The 19,777-nt window shown below is 44.1% G+C and overlaps 2 protein-coding genes across 5 annotated transcripts in view; one reads left to right on the top strand and one right to left on the bottom strand.

Moving 5' to 3' along the window:
- The window catches only part of SLC7A9 (solute carrier family 7 member 9), a 33,288-nt gene that overhangs the window by 1,920 nt on the left and 11,591 nt on the right, over window positions 1–19,777 (top strand). For all 4 annotated transcript variants that reach the window (XR_014326997.1, XM_082862349.1, XM_082862348.1 and 1 more), the window contains exons 3-10: window positions 396–543; window positions 820–1,062; window positions 1,499–1,624; window positions 1,857–1,956; window positions 2,718–2,762; window positions 3,250–3,373; window positions 4,235–4,338; window positions 19,370–19,466. Coding sequence is in view for 3 of the 4 variants with exons in the window: in XM_082862349.1 (XP_082718475.1) it covers window positions 396–543; window positions 820–1,062; window positions 1,499–1,624; window positions 1,857–1,956; window positions 2,718–2,762; window positions 3,250–3,373; window positions 4,235–4,338; window positions 19,370–19,466 (987 nt within the window). In the remaining variant the exon portion in view is untranslated. The remainder of the gene's footprint in view (window positions 1–395; window positions 544–819; window positions 1,063–1,498; window positions 1,625–1,856; window positions 1,957–2,717; window positions 2,763–3,249; window positions 3,374–4,234; window positions 4,339–19,369; window positions 19,467–19,777) is intronic.
- On the bottom strand, window positions 7,796–12,161 carry LOC309976538 (NF-kappa-B-repressing factor-like). The gene is given in 3 exon segments (XM_082862172.1): window positions 7,796–9,026; window positions 9,030–10,114; window positions 10,117–12,161. Coding segments are annotated over 3 exon segments (2,304 nt in total). The 5' UTR covers window positions 10,808–12,161; the 3' UTR covers window positions 7,796–8,498.

Here is a 19,777-nt window from a genome sequence, read left to right as displayed (position 1 = left end):
AGCCTTTATTTACCATCCGGGCACCTTTGTCAAGGGTGGTAAGGGTTGGCGCATGGAACCTCAGCCGGGCCTATGAACCGTACTGGATGTGAACCCTGGGCAGTAACGGAATCTTTCTGTTCCTCTATTTTTTCCTCTGTAAAATGGGTATGATAATGGCGTACCCGACTCATGAGGCTGTTGTGAGGATTAATTGACTCACAAGCGAAGCCCCAGGAGCAGCTCCCTGGTGCTCCCCCTGCAACAGCACAGGGTGAAGGTGCCTGGGACGCTGGGGGCTGCCCTGGCCACACCCAGAGTGGGAGGGAGGGAGGGAGGAAGAGGGCTGCGTCTGGACCTCTTGAGCCCCACTGGGTGGCAGCACTAACTCTCCTCTCCCCTTCTCCACACCCGAGCTGGGCCTGTTCAGCGGCATCTGCATCATCGTGGGCACCATCATCGGCTCCGGGATCTTCATTTCCCCCAAGTCTGTGCTCAGCAACATGGAAGCCGTGGGACCCTGTCTCATCGTCTGGGCGGCTTGTGGGATTCTTGCGACACTGGGTAACAAAGATGCCCCGCCCTGAACACCTTCTGTTGAGTGTGGGGCTGCTCTTGGAGCTCTGTCTGTGCCTGGTCTTCCTGCTGCCTGGATCCCCTTCAGTGCTTGTGCACAGACAGGTGTAAATCGGGCTTCACAGAATGTCCAATGGCCAGAGTTCAGGATGAGAGGCACCGTGATGGGCTCCGGGAGCATGTCCCCCACGGGGGAGAGGGGTTCCCTCGACCAGGGCAATGCCTCACGAGGGGCCCGGGGCCCCCTTCCTCTCTGTATTCCAGGCGCTCTGTGCTTTGCGGAGCTTGGCACGATGATCACCAAGTCGGGGGGCGAGTACCCTTACCTGATGGAAGCCTTTGGCCCCATTCCTGCCTATCTCTTTTCCTGGACCAGCCTGTTCGTCATAAAGCCCTCGTCCTTTGCCATCATCTGTCTCAGCTTCTCTGAGTACGTTTCTGCGCCCTTCTACTCAGGCTGCAACCCTCCTCAAGTTGTCATTAAACTCCTGGCTGCCGCTGCCATCTGTGAGTATGTGTGTGAAACACTGGGCAGGGGTCAGAAGAGACCCGGCACGGATGGTGTGGGGAGACTCGGCTCCTGCACAGCCAGAAAGAGGCCGAGTGGGCCTGGAGGCCCACTGGTGAGGAGCAGGGCCAGGTCTAGTCTTGGGCCCAAGCCTGATGCCCTTGGCCATCCAGTCCCTGCTCTGCGGGGCCATCGGAGCTGTCAGGGACGGCTGGCAGCAGGCTGTCCCACAGGGGCCCAGCTGCTTCTCCATTGCTCTTGGGGGGAGGCAGCCCGGCTGGATTTCAAAGGTGCATTTGAGGGATGTGGCGGTGGAGAGGGGAGGCTGGAGGGGTGGGCCTGCGAGTGGAAAGGAGACTCTTTCCAGGGCCTTAAGAAAGGAGGGAGATGTTGAGCCCACAGACACAGAATGTTGCCCACCTCTGACTTCCCCAGTGCTCATCACCACGGTGAACGCGCTGAGCGTGCGGCTGGGGAGCTACGTCCAGAACGTGTTCACAGCGACCAAGATGGTGATCGTGGTCGTCATCATCATCAGCGGAATTGTCCTCCTGGCCCAAGGTGACCTGTGGCTGGAGGGGAGTGTGATGCCACACAGCACAGACCATTTGGAAGTCTTGCTCCTAAGCGTATCCTTAAGGCAGGAATTCAACAGAAACAATCTTTCGTTCCCCGGTTTTTCAGCGTGTGTTTAATCACCTGAGGTCGTTAGGCATCCCCTGCCTTCCCAGGTGATGCAAAGTCCCAGGCTGGTCAGCTGACACCCGCTTTTCACCGTCTGGCTTAATTACAGGAAATACGAGGAATTTTGAAAATTCTTTTGAGGGCACAAAGCTGTCTCTGGGAGCCATCGGTCTGGCGTTTTATAATGGACTCTGGGCGTATGATGGATGGTAAGATGGTACACGCCTGGCTGTGGGTTTCTTTAGGCTATTTTACTGAAACCCTGTGGAAAGCAACGACTTCTCCTTTTGGGGGTTTGGTGGGAGCCTGACATTTACCTTTGCATCTCCCTTTCGTGAAGCACCCCACCCTTCACGCTTCTGTTCTCCTCGGACCCCAGAGACATTGAGGCACCTGCCCCTTTCCCATTCGCTCACATGCCAGCAGCCCTTGACACAGTGTCCCGTGAGCCCGCAGTGGTGGGACCCTGTGCCAGAAGCTTCACCAGACACACACAGGCTCAGCCGGATTGGAGGCAGCGAGGGCTGCTAGGCACTGGACAAGGCAGATATTCAGTAGCACTTGCAAACACTAGGTTTAGTTGGTGAGATTCTGTTTGTGTCCAGTGGCCATCCGGGACGCTGGTCTTTCCCTCATGCAAAGCATCTGCAGGCTCCATTCCCTTTTCAGAAAAAGAATCTTCCATTTGTTTTCAAAGCACACTGGGGACTCATTGCTCCCAATAATTGTGGAAAATTCACACGATTCCCATGGAGGGCAAAGACCTACCAACTGAAAGATGTGCAGATCTCAGTAGTCCCACCACCACCAGGGCTCTCTCTGAAAGAAACTGCCCCGAAATTCCTACAAGGGGAATTTTCTCTGTGATGGAGTAGCTTAAATGAGACCTACATTTATTATTTTGTGTTTCATAATCTTAGCAAAGAAAGTCAAAGTTATGTTACTCACATTACTTTTTTTTTCCCTCTAGGAATCAACTCAACTATATTACAGAAGAACTCAGAAACCCTTTCAGGTAAGAAAGCTGAGTCAGGGCAGGAGACAGTGGACAGGTGAGGGTATTTCTCTCCCCCAACCATAAAGTGGAGCTGCTCCCCCGTCATCACCCACCACCCCTTTCCACGCAGAGGATGGTTTCCTCATTTACACTCGTTAGAGCTTGGTTTTGTTTGGGGTAGTAGAATGGTTGCTAAGGGGAAGGAAGAACTCTAGCTTATTTTGCTTTATAACCAATTCAATTTTACTGCCCTGGAGTCTGAGAGAGGGAGAGTTCTTTCTCATTTGAAAATGTCACATGTCCCCACTGGGGCTCTGCTGTCCAACAAGCCCCCTGCTTCTGGGTGGGCCTCAGGAAGGGCAGCTGTGACCCCAGCCCACCCCAGGAGCAGGTGGAGGGCTGGCCGGGGCGGGTGGAAGAAAGGAGTAGACGAGGACAACAACCTTGTGAGTCTCTAACAGGATGCTCTGGTCTGACTGGGTCCCTGGGTCCCTGCCCCTCCCAGAAACCTGCCCCTGGCCATCATCATCGGGATCCCGCTGGTGACAGGGTGCTACATCCTCATGAACGTGTCCTACTTCACTGTGATGACAGCCACCGAGCTCCTGCAGTCCCAGGCTGTGGCCGTGGTGAGTGCCCAGGGTCTCTGCGGGAGGGTGCCTGGTGTGTGGGAAGGGGACAGGCAAGGGATAAGTGCTCAAGTTGAAAGGCCCTCACCGCGGGGGAGGGAAATAATCGTCTAGGAGACCAGACGCGGAGAGGGTGAGCAGGTTAGGGCAGTCCCAGCGACCCAGCTGAGGTTCCAGGCTGCCAGCAGGTGGCAGGTCCTGCTTTCCCAGCACACCCCGCCCGCCCCCGCCCCCCCCCCCCCCCCCACACCGGGGAAGGCACAGAGTGTAGCTGCAGCAGGGTTGGACTTCACCAGGGTTGGGGCTTTGACAGGCAAGTGTAGGGGAGAGAAAGAGCAAAGGAGTCATTAAAAGAGGGAGTTATAATAATGGATTGTGGAATTCAAGCTGGGGGAGGAGGGAAGAGGACAGAGGGATGGGTGTGAGGGACAGGTGGAGAGGTGGGTGGGGTCCACGTGCTGGAGGAGGCCTTCGGAGCTGCAGCGGGACAGGAAATGAAACTAAAAACAGGCAATGATGTGACAAGGATGGGGAGCGTGGAGAGACGCAGCTTGTTGACGGGCCACTGACCGGAGAATAGGCGGCTCAGAGGGGAGGGAGACCAGGTCATTCCGAGGGAGGGAGAGGCAGGGGCGGCAGAGGTTGCTGAAACACTGCGAATTATGCCAGGAAGAGGTGGAGAAGAGATGTCCATCACCATCCGCAGAGGAGGTCGTTTCCTCCCGACGGGCGCTCCACTGTGCCTCCCGGAGGTGTCCGGGAGCCCAGCTCAGCGGGGCCGTTGGGAGGGCACAGCAGCTTGCGGGGCCGGTGGCTCCTGGGGGCGCGCACGGTCTCAGGACGCACCCACTTCTCTCGCAGACGTTTGGCGACCGCGTCCTCTACCCCGCCTCGTGGGTCGTTCCACTCTTCGTGGCGTTTTCAACCCTCGGCGCCGCTAACGGGACGTGCTTTACGGCGGGCAGGTAGGGCCGGGCCCCCACCCCGGGGCGGAGCGCGCACAGGGCGGCGCCAGGCCTGAGTTGGGGTGATGGAGCCGAAAGCGTGCGCGGACCGGCGCGTGGCGCGGGCCCGCGGGCCCCGAGCGAGGGAGCGAGGGAGCGGGGACAGTGCCGCCCGCCCCAGCGCAAGGCGGGGGCTTCGCGACCCGGGTGAGCGAGGTTGACCCGTGGGACTTTTTACCGAATGAGCTTTCTTGAACATCTTCTCAGGTTAATAGATACACAGAGTCTAGATCGGGGATTGGTAAACTTAAAGGGCAGATAGTGAAGGTTTTAGGCTTGCAGCCCGTGTAAACCTGTCATGTTCTGTCTTTGCAGTAGAAAGGCCAACAGCTGTGATTACGGTCCACTAAAACTTTATTTACATAAACAGGCAGTTTTCCAGCCCCTGCCGAGCCCCTGGGCCCTATCCGGTGTAGAGACGGTTGCTTTGGAATCCCCTTTACGATGGAGCATAGTTTCACATCACCTCCACTCACGGGCTAGTTGGGGGTGGTTTTTATAAACACTGCGACAGGGGACATTCGTGAACACGTCTTTGCCCGGCTGTCCAGCGTTCTGAGTGGATAGAGTTCTGAGAGTGAAATTGCCAAACGTTAAGCACGTAGACGCTTAAAAAAAGAGAGAAATACATGCCGCAAAATCATTCCTTAGAGCTTCACCTAATGCATAGCTCAATTCGGAGAGGACCGCCATTTCAAAGTATTGATTCTTCCAATCTACGGGCATGGACTAGCTCCCCATTTATTTAGGTCTTCTTTAATTTTTTTCAAAAAAATATTGTTTTGAGTAGCAGCTTTCAGTATACAGTATACAAATTCTTGCACATATTTTGTCAGATTTACTCTGAAGTATTTCTTCATGCTATTGTAAATGGTATTTTCAAAAATGTAAACATTTTCAGTTTCTGATGGTTTGTTGCAGGTATATAGAAACACATTTTAAACAGCTCTACTGAGGAATAAATGCCATAATGCTCGCTTTGTAATTCGACAATTCAGTGATTTTAGTAAATTTACAAAGCTGTGCAAACGTCATCACAATCCAATTCTAGAACATTTTCATCATTCCGAAAAGTTCCCTCATGCCTGAGGTGTTCCCTCAACACCTCCAGGTCTAGGCAACTACTGATCTGCTTCTCTTTCTATGACTTTGCTTTTTCTAGACATTTCATGTAAATGGAATGATACAGAATGACACTTGCATCTGGCTTCTTTCACTTAGCATATTATTTTTGAGGTTCCTCTATGTCCTAGCAGGTATCAGTTCATCCATTTTAATTGCTGAATAGTACTCCATTTTATAGATGTATATTTCATTTACCCATTCACCAGCTGATGGACATTTGGATTGTTTCCAGTTTGGGCTATTGTGAGTAACGCTGCTGTGAGCATTCATGTACATATATCTCTCTCTCTCTTTTTTTTAATGTTTAAGGATGCTTTTATGGACATATACTCTTTTCACACAAATTCGATCATGCATTGCATTTTGGTCTGCGATTTGCGTCTTCCTTGAATTAGTGATATATCATGAACATCCTTCCAGGTCCTCACATGTAGATCTTTTGCCTAGCAGATTCAAAAAAAAGTTGTCTAACATCAGTAATATCCAGGGAGACTGAGGAAAAAGATGCTCTCATCCACTGTTTATAGGGGATAAAAGCTTACATTTTGAAGGGAGAGAATGATGTACTCTCTGTTCTGAGGGAAAAAGGAAGATCCATTACAGGGCATTTTCTCTAGTAGCAGCGGATTCTGTCACTAACACCATGTCCTCTCTCGTGAAAGAGTTGAATTCCGGTGAGTCCCTGGTTCCCTCTCATTTGTCTGCTCATTGCAGAAGGACCCATAACGTATGTTAGAGATCTCTGAAAAGGCTTTTCTAGCACAAATCCATGCCCGAAAACCCGGGTACCTTCACAGTGGACCTACCCCAAGTGCCCTGCGAGGCGACGTGTAAGTGTCTTCTGCTTGGGGGTATTTTCTCAGTAACAGAACACTTTTAATGCTACAGAAACAGAGTTGCCCTGAGTGCAGACCTGGAGGACGCTCTTTCTTTGCGAGTTCTATGGCCTATGCGCGGAAGGAAATTAGTCCGGATGAAGCTCCAGGGTGTCTCTGGGAACTCTGAGGGATGGCATTCCTACTCGTATCTCATTTGGTTCTGCTGCTAGTGATGGAAGGTCTCCTGCAGAGGCGGGGAGTGGCTGTGGCTCACCGCAGGGACAAGGGCACTGGCAGCAGAAGTTCTGGGAAGTGCTCCTTGGCGTGAGCCCTCCCGGAGTCTGCCATTAGCCCCACCAAAGAGCCTGTCCATATATGTCTTTGTGTGGACATAAATGCTTTCATTTCTCTGGGGTAGATTCCTAGGGATAGGATTGCTGGGTGGCATAGTAACTTTGTGATTAACTTTTAAAGAAACTGCTTAACTCTTTTCTAAGTGGTTGCTCCATTTTAATTTCTGTAAACAGTGCATGAGAGTTCCAGTTTCTCCACATTCTCACCAACACTTGTATTTGTCTTTTGCTTAAAGTTATTCCACTGGGTATTAGTATGTCACTGTGTTTTTTTGGTGTTAATTAATTATTTTTGGCTGCATTGGGTCTTTGTTGCTGCACGCGGGCTTTTCTGTAGTCGCGGTGAGTGGGGGCTACTCATCGTTGCAGTGCGCGGGCTTCTCATTGCGGTGGCTTCTCTTGTTGCGGAGCATGGGCTCTAGAGCGCAGGCTCAGTAGTTGTGGCTCATGGGCTTAGTTGCTCCGTGGCATGTGGGATCTTCCTGGACCACGGCTCAAACCCATGTCCCCTGCATTGGCAGGCAGATTCTTAACCACTGCGCCACCAGGGAACCCCTGTCATTGTGGTTTTAATTTGCATTTCCCTAATGACTAATGATACTGAGCATCTTTTTGTGTGCTTATTAGCTATTCGTATATCTTCTGGTGAAATATCTATTCAAATCTTTTGTCCATTTAAAAAATTGGGCTTCCTTTTATCTTCTTATTGAGTTGTACATGTTCATCATATATTCTAGATACATCCTTTATCAGGTATCTGATTTGCACGTATTTTCTCCCAGTCTGTGCCTTGTATTCTCTTTTTTTTTGATCAACTTTGGCTCCTTTTTATTCAGGAAGCATACACTAATCCCTTTTATACAGTTTTTTTTACATTCCAGAAATAAGCGAAAATAGCAGTTTTAAATATGTTACAAAGTTGGCTTTGGGGGTTAAATAAGCTTTTTGAGAGAGGGACCAGCCCACTAACCTTTTCATCAAAGCACCAATGTATCTTCAGTCTTTTACCAAGCTCCACCACAGCTGTGGCCACCCTGGATGTGCTATCCACCCAAATCATGTGAAAGGTATGACGGAGAGTTGCTGCGAGTCTCTCTGCAAGGCACCAAGAACAGACAGTTCCAGCTTCCTTTCTTCAGACTGAATCAAAGTTTTGGGAACTTTTCAATTGCTCTCTCAAGTAGTGCTCTCTCAGCATGATGACTAGAATTTGTTAACACTCATATATCACAAGATACAGTATATCACTTCCAATATTCTGGAAACCACATGGTAGAAGTTATAAATAAATGAACACTAAAATTACTTTAACAAAGTTTTACATCATTTAGTTGGTAAGGACATTTACACGTACAGCACAATTTACTATTAAACCTTCTATAACTGGCTTCACATAAAGATGAAAACAGATAATACAAAATGACCTGACATCTTCAGTTAAGTCTGGAATTAAGACTGTAGTTTTATTGTAGTCAATATCAACTTTACATATTGTTGCAAATTGCTGTGCTATGCCCTTTAAAATGGGAATTTCTTTCTTGGGGTGAAATTCCATTTGGATATGTGTTCTTACTTTGTACAAACTACGAAAATCTGAGGGACACAGCAATATCAAAGACACAAACAGTAACCGCACGATATTATCTGCTGGATTAAGCTAATACAAGTGGACAGAATTCTTCAAGTTCCAATATCTAATAAAGCACTATATGAAATGAACAAGGTGAAACATCTTAATGAATATACTCTGCAACCAGAACATGCAGCATTTCTTTAATTCACAAATCTGCCTCATTAGGCATTTACGAAATAAATTAGTAAGATCTCAATTCGCTTGAGGCATCACAAGCTCGTAACGCCCCACTTGGCCTTCCTGTTTGAGCTGGTCTAGTAAATCCTCCTTCCGTCTTTTTCTGCCCACCACCAGGTACCTGTCGTGGGCCACCGCATGAGACTTACTCTTAAGACCATACTTCTGCGCAATCTGATGTATTTGCTTCCGCCCATCATTAGTCAGCTCTGCAGAGAAGGTTAAATCCGTGTGGCTCTCCGAGAGGGCGTAGTTTCTGATGATCTGTTCAATATCTCTCTTGGCAATTTTATTTACCCTCCCTACATCAAGACCAAGCCCTTCGCGCTTATGCTGCTCTTTGACAGAGATTGGCTCCCAAATGCCCTCACCAGATTTACCTAAACCACCACCCGTCCAACCCATCTTTCTCAGCAGCTGATTTCCAATGTTATCTTCTTTGATTTGTTGTTTGTAAGCCTCCTCTGCTGAGCGACCCTGAATTTCATTTCTTGAAATCACATCTTCAATAGCTCCTTTCTTCAAGTTGTTAATGACAGTCGGCTAGGTCTTTTTGAGGGTTTTCACAGCTTCCCCAGCAGCTTCATATTTGACAGTTTTCTTCACTCCAACTGCTTCTGCAATTACTTCACTCTCTAGAATCACCTTGCATTTCCATCGGAGTCCTGTCATTCTTTCATAGACATATTCAACTGTCATTCGATTAAACTGAGCTGTGTCGTTCAGCGTGCACACAGGATTTGAAGAATTCTCATAAACTACGAGATCCTTTATATCTTTCTTCTTCCCAGATCCCCTGGGTGAAGAGCCTGTTTGGCATTGTGAACTTTTGACAGATGGGTAAGTGGGTTGTGTTTTCTGAAGGATTTTCAAAGCCTCAGCAGCAGCTGCATGTTTACTTGTTTTTTTGGTTCCATAACCTTCAGCTAAGCAGTGATCTTGCAAAAACACTCGACAACGCCATGTACAATTTGGCATCATCTCATATTTGTATTCAACAGACATTTTGTTGTATGAGGCAGAATTGTTAAGGATACCAATTGCATCATTTGCATTTTCTATAAGGATAAAATTGGTCCAGTGTTTGGCAGAAGCATTAAAAATTGGCTGTCCGGAAGCCTCTTTAGCCAGCACCACCAGCTCTTCTGGTCGTTTCAGAGCTGGAGGGAATTCATATGAAGGCATGCCAATCTGATACACCACAAGGTCCTCTCCAATCGTGTGCTTGAATTTCCGTCGGACAACCCTAACTTCAATACGTTTCTGCAAGAGTTTTACAGCTAGCTCAGTAGCTCGATCCCTGGAACCATTCTTGCTGCTAGCATAACCTGTAGTTAAGTAGATATTTTGGCATCTAACTTCACAAGCATAACCATCTGTTAGAAGTTTTTTATTTGGGGGGATGTCAGCAGGAGGGATTTCTTTTAAAGGAGTGTATATATATTCAGGATTTGTCTTACATGCCTGAATACAACGAGTTAACATATATGTGTAATTAATTTTATCAGATCCAGAAGTCATCTCTGGACTAGAAACGTTCTTCCAGATAGTTGCTGTTAATTTTTCAATAAAATACTGCTTCTCGGCTACCACTGACTCAGGAAATGTCTGTGACGGTGAAGGCTCAGGAGCTGGCAGTTTGCCTGCTGTGATGTGCTGCTGGGGGCAGGGTTCCCACTGTCAAAATACATGTTGGCTGTTGCAGGCTGGTCTTTTGTGAAAATAAATCCTGATGAATCACAATACTGAGAATTTCCACCTTGTATACTGAAAGAGTTTTGAGTATAATCTTGGTAGATGTCTCTTGGCATGCTGGCAAAATGTGTTTGTTCATTTACCTCTTTTGCTGGAGGGCCGTAAGGATCTTCCTGTCTTTCATCTTTTGAACTACTAGCTACAAAATGTACAGGCTCAAAACGAGGTCTCACATGGAATTTGGAACCGGCTTGCTTTTCAGGAGGATTTTGACCATCACATGTTGAGAGGTGACGTTTTTGACCTTTGGAAGGTTTGGACAGCATCAGATCATATGAAGGCATCTCCCCAATATCCATACCTTCAGCCATTTGGAGAATTTTTTCCATCAAGCGTGGGCTGTACCTGCAGCCCAGGAAAACGTGGTTGGTCCAGGCAGCGGAGAGCGCGAGGAGCTGGTCTAGGGCAGCGCCGGGATAGCTGTGCAGGTGCCGACAGATGAAGCTGCGCCGCAGAGCCCACTGCCGGTCACTTTCGTGGCTATAGCGCCACTGCTCCAGCACTGGCTCGGGCGGGGGCGGCGGCGGCGACAGGAAGTCGCCCCCCAACAGCAGACGTCTGCCAGCCATCTTCTCTGCCCCCAAGTAGGGACCCCAGGGATGAAGCAGACTCGCTACCAGGAGAGAGCGGGAGCGGAGGTCGGTGGGAGGGGCCGGGTGAGGAGGGGCGCACCGAGGCGCGAAGACCAACTCCCAGGGGACTGGAGTGCTTGCGTGATGGGCGACCGCTGAAGCGGCGAGCACGAGCTTGCGTCCCCGGCAACCCGGGAGCACGCCCGTTGCATTCCTCCAACTCGTGGAGGTGCAGGAGGAGGGCACCCGCCGCAGTCACACGCGCGCCCGGGAGGCCGAGCCAGGCCCCACGCTCCGCACCGCCGGCTACCCGCAGACTCACGCACTGCACTGGGAAGGAAAAAAAAAAAAGACACCAGCACGCTTTGCTCCCCTTCCTCTAGTCTACCTACCCGCGTGCAGCCCCGAGGTTATGAGCTATTCTCATTTTCTTAGTGGTATTTTTGAACACCAAAGCTTTTAACTTTGACAAAGAGCAGTTTATCAGGTTTTTTTTTTTTCATGTGTCATGGTTTTGTTGTCATATCTGAGAACCTTTGCCCAACGCAAGGTCACAAAGATTTTCTCTTCTGTTTTATCTTAAATGTTTATTAGGTTTAGCTCTTACATTTAGGTATGATCCATTTTGAGTTAATTTTGTATAGTTAGGTACCTGTGCAGCTTGGGGGTTGGCCAGGGACTCGTGCTATATTGAATTATGTTGGATATCATTTTTATGAGGTCAAATCTAAGATTTTTGCTTACTGGTTTTTGAGTTTTCTATCTCACATAAACAGACCTTCCTCTCTCCTTTCAAGAATGCCCACCTATGTTTTCTTCTAGCATTTTACTTTAGCTCTTTGACCAATCTAGAAAGCGTCTTGACGTGAGGCATAAATCTCACTTTTTTTCCCCAAACATTTACCTATTGTCCACCCTTTCTCCTACTGGTTTGAAATCCAGCATTATCATTCCAATGTACTTGATTCACTTTGTTTCACTGCTAAATATTTTCCTGTGCTATTATCTTACTTATTACATGTTTCACAGCTTCAGTAATGGAAAATCTGGTAGGACTGGTGCTCCCACATCAGACTTCTCCTTGCCTGTTTAGCATTCCAGATGCACTTACAGTAATTTTGTTCAGTTCCGAAAAGTCGTGCTTGCATCTTCAGTGCATGGAATTTATATATTGATTTGTGGAGAACTGACGGAATTTAAAGAGTGAATTCACAGCATCGTCTTGAGTCTAAGTCTCCCCTCCATCTAGCAGTCCCTTTCCTCCCAGTTTCACTGACTTGTTCTGGGAATTAATACTATGTTTATATCTTTTCAAAGTTCAAAAAGTAGTTTTTAAAAATGAGTCTTTTGGGCCTGTGTATTCCTGACTTCTAATGTTATTGTATTGTACTCAGAGAGTGTGATCTTTACAATATTACTTCTTCAGAAGTTTTAAGACTTCCCTTGTGGCTTACTGCCATTTTTATAAGTGTTCCCATGGTCTTGAAAATAATGTGTATTCTACTAACTTCTAGGTTTTTATGTTATCATTAAGTTTGTACCTTGACTGTTCAAATCTTATGCTCTCACAGTGGTTTTGTCAAGCTTTGCCTCCTATGTTTCATGGGCTTCTGTTTTTTTAAAATTTATTGAGGTATAGTTGATTTATAATATTATATGTCCCACGGGTAAAAGTCCCAGATGTACAACATAGTCATTCACAATATTTAAAGATTATACTCCATTTATAGTTATTATAAAATATTGGCTATATTCCCTGTGCTGTACAGTAAGTATATCCTTGTAGCTTATTTTATACATTGTAGTCTGTACCTCTTAAACCCCTCCCCACTTTCCTCTCCCCACTGGTAACCACTAATTTGTTCTCTATATCTGTGAGTCTGTTTCTCTATATTTGTGAGTCTGTTTCTTTAAATTCACTAGTTTGTTTTATTTTTTAGATTCCACATATAAGTGACAACGTACAGTATTTGTCTTTCTCTGTATGACTTATTTCACTAGGCATAATACCTACCCTCCAGCTATATCCACATTGTTGCAAATAGAAAAATTTCATTCTTTATTATGGCTGAGTAGTATTCCACTGTGTATGTGTGTGTGTGTGTGTGTGTGTGTGTGTGTGTGTGTGTGTGTGTGTATCATACCTTCTTTATCTGTTCATCTGTTTATGGACACTTAGGTAGCTTCCATAGCTTGGCTATTGTACATAGTGCTGCTATGAACATTGGAAGTGCACGTGTCTTTTTGAATTAAGTGTTTTTGTTTTCTTCAGATATATACCCAGGAGTGGAATTGCTGGGTCATATGCTAATTCTATTTTTAGTTTTTAAAAAATATTTAATTAATTTATTTGGTTGCGCCAGGTCTTAGTTGCAGCACATGGGCTCCTTAGTTGCGGCCAGCGGGCTCCTTAGTTGCGGCTTATGGGCTCCTTAGTTGCGACTTTCTGGCTCCTTAGTTGTGGCATGTGAACCCTTAGTTGCAGCATGCATGTGGGATCTAGTTCCCTGACCAGGGATCAAACCCAGGCCCCCTGCACTGGGAGCACAGAGTCTTAACCACTGCACCACCAGGGAAGTCCCTCTATTTTTAGTTTTTTGAGGAACCTTCATACTGTTTTCCACAGTGGCTGCACCAGTTTTCATTCCCATCAGCAATGTACAAGGGCTCCCTTTTCTCCACATCCTTGCCAACATTTGCTGTGGTCTTTTTGATGATAGCCATTCTGCCAGGTGTGAGGTGATAGATATCTCATTGTGGTTTTGATTTGCATTTCTCTGATGATTAGTGATGTTGAACACCTTTTCATGTCTGTTGGCCATCTGTATGTCTTCTTTATAAAAATATTCAGTTATTCTGCCCATTTTTTAATCAGATTGTTTGTTTTTATGATGGTGAGTTGTATGAGCTATTTATATATTTTGGATATTAACCCCTTATTGATCATATCATTTGCAAATATATTCTCCCATTCAGTGGGTTGTCTTTTTGTTTTGTCAGTGGTTTCATTGCTGTGCAAAAGCTTTTAAATTTAGTTCCCATTTGTTTATTTTTGCTTTTGTTTCCTTTTCCTTAGGGGACAGATCCAAAAAGATATTGCTACAATTTATGTCAAAGAGTGTTCTGCCTATGTTTTCTTCTAGGAGTTTTGTGGTTCCTGGTCTTACATTTAGGTATTTAATCCATTTTGAGTCTGTTTTTGTATATGGTATGAGAAAATGTTCTAATTTCATTCTTTTACATGTAGCTGTCCAGTTTTCCCAGCACCACTTATTGAGGAGACTGTCTTTTCTCCATTGCATATTCTTGCCTCCTATGTTGTAGATTAATTAACCATAAGCATGTGGATTTATTTCTTGGCTCTCTATTCTGTTCCATTGATCTGTGTGTCTGTTTTTGTGCCAGAACCATACTGTTTTAATAACTGTAGCTTTGTAGTATAGTCTAAAGTCAGGGAGTGTGGTATCTCCAGCTCTGTTCTTCTTTCTCAAGATCGTTTTGGCTATTTGGGGTCTTTTGTGTTTCCATACAAATTTAAAAATTATTTGTTCTAGTTCTGTGAAAAATGCCATTGGTATTTTGATAGGGATTGCATTGAATCTGTAGATTGCCTTGGGTAGTATGGTCATTTTAACAATATTAATCATTCCAATCCATGAACATGGTGTATCTTTCCATCTGTTAGTGTTGTATTCAGTTTCTTTCATCTATGTCTTACAGTTTTCTGAGTATGGGTCTTTTACCTCCTTAGGTAAGTTTATTTCTAGGTGTGTTATTCCTTTTTTAAAATGCAATTGTAAATGCTGTTGTTTTCTTAATTTCTCTTTCCGATAGTTTGTTGTTAGTGTATAGAAATGCAACAGATTTCTGTATATTGACTTTGTATCTTGTAACTTTACCAAATTCACTGATGAACTCTAGTAGTATTTATTTTTATTTTTATCTTGTAGTGTATTTAGGATTTTCTATGTATAGTATCATGTTGTCTGCAGACAGTCACTGTTTTACTTCTTCCTTTCCAATTTGGCTTCCCTTTCTTTCATTCTCTTTCTTTCTTTCTGTCTGACTGCTGTCGCTCGGACTTCCAATAACATGTTGAATAAAAGTGGCAAGAGTGGGCATCCTTGTCTTGTTCCTGATCTTAGAGGAAATGTTTTCAGCTTTTCACTGTTGAGTATGATGTTAGTTGTGGGCTTATCATATATGGCCTTTATTATGTTGAGGTGTGTTTTCTCTCTACTCACTTTCTGGAGAGTTTTTGTCATAAGTGTTGTTGAATAAGGTTGTTGAATTTTGTCAAAAGCTTTTTCTGCATCTATTGAGATAATAATATGGTTTTTATTCTTCAATTTGTTAATGTGATGTATCACACTGATTGATTTACAGATGCTGAACCATCCTTGCATCCCTGGGATAAATCCCACTTGATCATGGTATATGATCTTTCTAAAGTGTTGCTGAATTCAGTTTGCTTATATTTTGAGAATTTTTGCATCTATGTTCATCTATGTTCAGTGATATTGGCCTGTAATTTTCTTTTTTTGTGATATCTTTGTCTGGCTTTGGTATCAGGGTGATGCTAGCCTCATAGAATGAGTTCAGAAGCATTCCTCTGTATTTTTTGGAATTGTTTGAGAATGATAGGTGTTAGCTCTTCTCTAAACGTTCGGTAGAATTCACTTTTGAAGGCACTTGGTCCTGGACTTTTCTAAATTACTGATTCAATTTCATTACTGGTAATTGGTCTGTTCATATTTTCTATTTCTTCCTGATTCAGTCTTGGGAGATTGTACAGTTCTAGGAATTTGTCAATTTGTACTTGGTTGTCCATTTTATTGGCATATACTTGTTCATAGTAATCTCTTATGATCCTTTGTATTTCTGTGGTGTCGCTGATAACTTTTCCTTTTTCAATTATGATGATATTGATTTGGGCCCTCTTTTTTTCTTGATGAATCTGGCTAAAGGTTTATTGAGTTTATCTTTTTAAAGAAATGGCTCTTAGTTTCACTGATCTTTTCCTCTTTTAAAATTTACTTATTTATTTATTTTTGGCTGCATTGTTGTGTCTCCGTTGCTGTGCATGGGCTTTCTCTAGTTGCGGCGAGTGGGGGCTACTCTTCATTGAGGTGCACATGCTTCTCATTGCAGTGGCTCCTCTTGTTGCAGAGCATGGGCTCTAGGCATGCAGGCTTCAGTAGCTGTGGCATGCGGGCTCAGTAGTTGTGTCTTTCAGGCTCTAGAGCACAGACTCAGTAGTTGTGGCACACGGGCTTAGTTGCTTCGCAGCATGTGGGATCTTCCTGGACCAGGGCTTGAACCCGTGTCCCCTACATTGGCAGGCGGATTCTTAACCACTGTGCCACCAGGGAAGTTCCTCATTGATCTTTTCTATTTTTCTTTTTTAATCTCTATTTCATTTATTTCTGCTCTGATATTTATGATTTCTTTCCTTCTACTAACTTTGGGTTTCATTTGTTCTTTATCTAGTCCTTTTAGGTGTAAAATTAAGTTGTCTGAGAGTCTTCTCATTTCCTGAGGTAGGCAGTATAAACTTCCCTCTTAGCACTGCTTTTGCTACATCCCATAGATTTTGGATCATTGTGTTTTCATTTTCATTTGTCTCCAGGTATTTTTCGATTTCCTCTTTGATTTCTTTAGTGATCCATTGGTTGTTTAGTAGCATATTGTTTAGCCTCCACGTGTTTATGTTTTTTTCAGTTTTTCTCTTGTAGTTGATTTGTCTCATAGCACTGTGGTCAGAAAAGATGCTCACTATGATTTCAATTTTCTTAAATTTACCAAGGCTTGTTTTGTGGCCTAGCATGTGATCACTCCTGGAGAACAGTGCATGTGCACCTGAAAAGAATGTGTATTGTGCTGTCTGGGGATGGAATGTTCTATATATATTGTCCATATGGTCTAATGTGTCATTTAAGGCCAGTGTTTCCTTATTGATTTTCTGCCTGGATGATCCATCCATTGATGTAAGTGGGGTGTTTAAGTCCCCTACTATTATTGTGTTACTGTCATTTTCTCCTTTATGTATGTTAATATTTGCTTTATATATCTAGGTGCTCCTATGTTGAGTGCACATTTATTTACAATCGTTATATCTTCTTGGATTTATCCCTGGATTGTTATGTAATGTCCTTGTCTCTTGTAACAGTCTTTATTTTAAAGTCTATTTTGTCTGATATAAGTATTGCTACGCAGCTTTTGTTTTGATTTCCATTTGCATGGAATACCTTCTTCCATCCACTCACTTTCAATCTGTATCTTTAGATCTGAAGTGAGTCTCTTGTAGGCAGCATATATATGGGTCTTGTTTTTGTATCCATTCAGCCGTGTCTTTTGATTTGAGCATTTAGTCCATATACATTTAAAGCAATTATTGATATGTATGTTCTTATTGCCATTTTGTTATTCGTTTGGGGGGTGTTTTTGTAGGTCTTTTTTGTTCCTTCTTTTGTTCTCATCTCTTGTGATTTGATGACTATCTTTAGTGTTATGTTTTAATTCCTTTTTCTTTTTTATGTGTGTATCTAGTATAGATTTTTGGTTTGTATTTATGTGAAGTTTATATATAGCAAACTATATATATATGATTGTTTTAAGTTGCTGATCTCTTAATTTCAAATGCATTTAACAACCCTGCATTTGTACATTCCTCCCCTTACGATTACTGTTTTTGACGTGTTTTACATCTAATTGTTTTGTGTATTCTTTAACTGCTTATTGTGGATATAGATGGTTTTGCTACTTTTGTCTTTTAACCTTCCTACTAGCTTTGTACATGGTTGATCTTCTACCTTTACTGTATATTTGCAAGGGCTTCTATTTTTTATATCTTCTGACTGTTCTCTTTTTCAGTAGGAATGCTCCCTCTTTTGCCTTAAATTCTGATACTGATATTGCTGAATCAGCTGTCTTTAAGGCTGCTACTTTTGGTAACATGTCCCATCCCTTTTATTGTCTACTTCTCAGTGTCATGGGCTGTGGCTTGTGTCTCTTTCAACAAACCCAACAGAGTCTCCAGCTGGGCAAGTGGAATCTGATCACACTGGATGTGATTACTGCTGGATTAATTTCTAACGTATTCCTCTGTGTTTTCTTGGCTTAAAAAAATCTTATCCTGATTTCTTAACCATCAAATGTCCTTTATTCCTTCTGCTGATGTGGATGGAAGTTATATTTCTATTCTTTTAGCAATTACCTTTAAAATTTAACATGAATACCTAGTAGAGCCTATCTCAGTTCTCTTCCCTCTCTTGCAAGGGCTCTCCCTTTCATATCATCTAGTGTATCAGCTACACCTTGTTTATAATCCCAACCAACCCTCCAAAAAAAGTCCATCATGACAGAAACAAAAAATCCAATACTTACATACATACCAAATGCTTTACTGCTATTTCCTTAATGTTGCTTCTTCAATCAATTCCTTCTCAGTTCAGTGTCCTCTTTGGTTGTAGATGTTTTAATAGTTTCCAACAAGGACTGAAGAACTGTAAATGTCTCACAGTTATTATCTACAAATGTATTTTGCCAGTAGTCTTGAATGATAGTTTAGCTGTGTAGTAGTCTAATCTGAAAGTCAAATCAATTTTCCCTCATCACTTTGAAAGTGTTTCTCATGCCATGGCTGTTGTTCTGATTGCCCTAATTTTGTAGCTATCTTTTAAATTCAGTAGCTTAAATTTTTTTCCCTTCCACTCTCATGTTTATATCTGGGTATGTTTTTGTCTAGAACAGGATTCAGTTTGAAGGCTCAGTGTTTTTTGATTGTGTAAAGGCTCTGTGCTCTTCTTTGAATTTCTTACTCTATTCAATATACTTGAGCTTCTTCCTAGGTTTCTTCTCTTAATTTCATGTCTACATTTTCCGCTTCTCTATGCTTCATATTCAGTCTAGCTTTTACTTTTTTCACTTGTATATTTGTCTGTTGTTGATTAACTTTTTAATTAAAGTAACTTTTTGTTTCCTTAGGAATTCTGTTTAGCTCTCCTTTCCTTTTCCTTTACCATTTTAAAGATAGCTTTTCAGATTCCTGAATCATCAGAAGTTCTTGGGGGGTGGACGGGGTGGCTCAGCCATTTGTTTGCATCTGCTGACTCACCCTTGATTTTCTGATTTTTTAAAAATACAGACTTTGGATTTAGGAAGTGCAAGGCATGTCTGTGTTGGCTTCTGTCAGGTGCTCCAAGCACTGAGGTCCATAGGCCCTTGACTAGTTTTTACATTTGTTTCTTGCATAAATCTCAGTACTCAGATCAGGTACCTCCTCCTTGAAAGGGGCTCCTCAATCTCCCACTCCACCCCACCCCCCACAGGTGACCCCACTGCACCAGGATGCATTCCTCTAAGATGCATTTAATCAGCTCCCTTACTTCTGCAAAACGCAGTCATCTCAAGAGGCTAGACTCCTACCTGAAGACACCAGGGTCCTAACTCAGTCCCTTTCTCCGTGGCCTGGGTCGTGATGCTCAGGACACACTTGCTCGGTGATCATACAGCAGCCTTCACCCTCATCGACTGACTTCCTTATTACTGCCCTTTCAGACTTGTTTACGTTGCAGGCCGGGAAGGCCACATGCTTAAAGTGCTCTCTTATGTTAGCGTCAAGCGCCTCACTCCAGCCCCTGCCATCATCTTTTATGTAAGTATGAATTCTGCCACGAAAACACCCCCTTAAGGCAGAGGGTCCCTCAGTGTGGATGATGAAGTAAACTTGATCACTAAGCTCAGTGATTTTCAAATGACCCAGGTTCCCCCAGCCCTCAGTTATATAAACAGGTATATAAAAAAGTTCAAAACAATTCAAACAATTTACCCAACTTCTGCTCCTTGTTCTGAATTTATCCACGAAAGACACTGTTTGAATCTTCTGAGCTTGTACCCTCTACACTTCTTACATGTACATTTGTATGTTCTGAGTCCCTGGTAACAAACTGTACAAAAACCCACTAG

Source organism: Leucopleurus acutus, assembly GCF_964270905.1.
Source record: "Leucopleurus acutus genome assembly, chromosome: 20".
Taxonomy (NCBI): Eukaryota; Metazoa; Chordata; class Mammalia; order Artiodactyla; family Delphinidae; genus Leucopleurus; species Leucopleurus acutus.
Note: the sequence above shows the minus strand (reverse complement) of the source record. Positions and strands in the feature narration are given on the sequence as shown.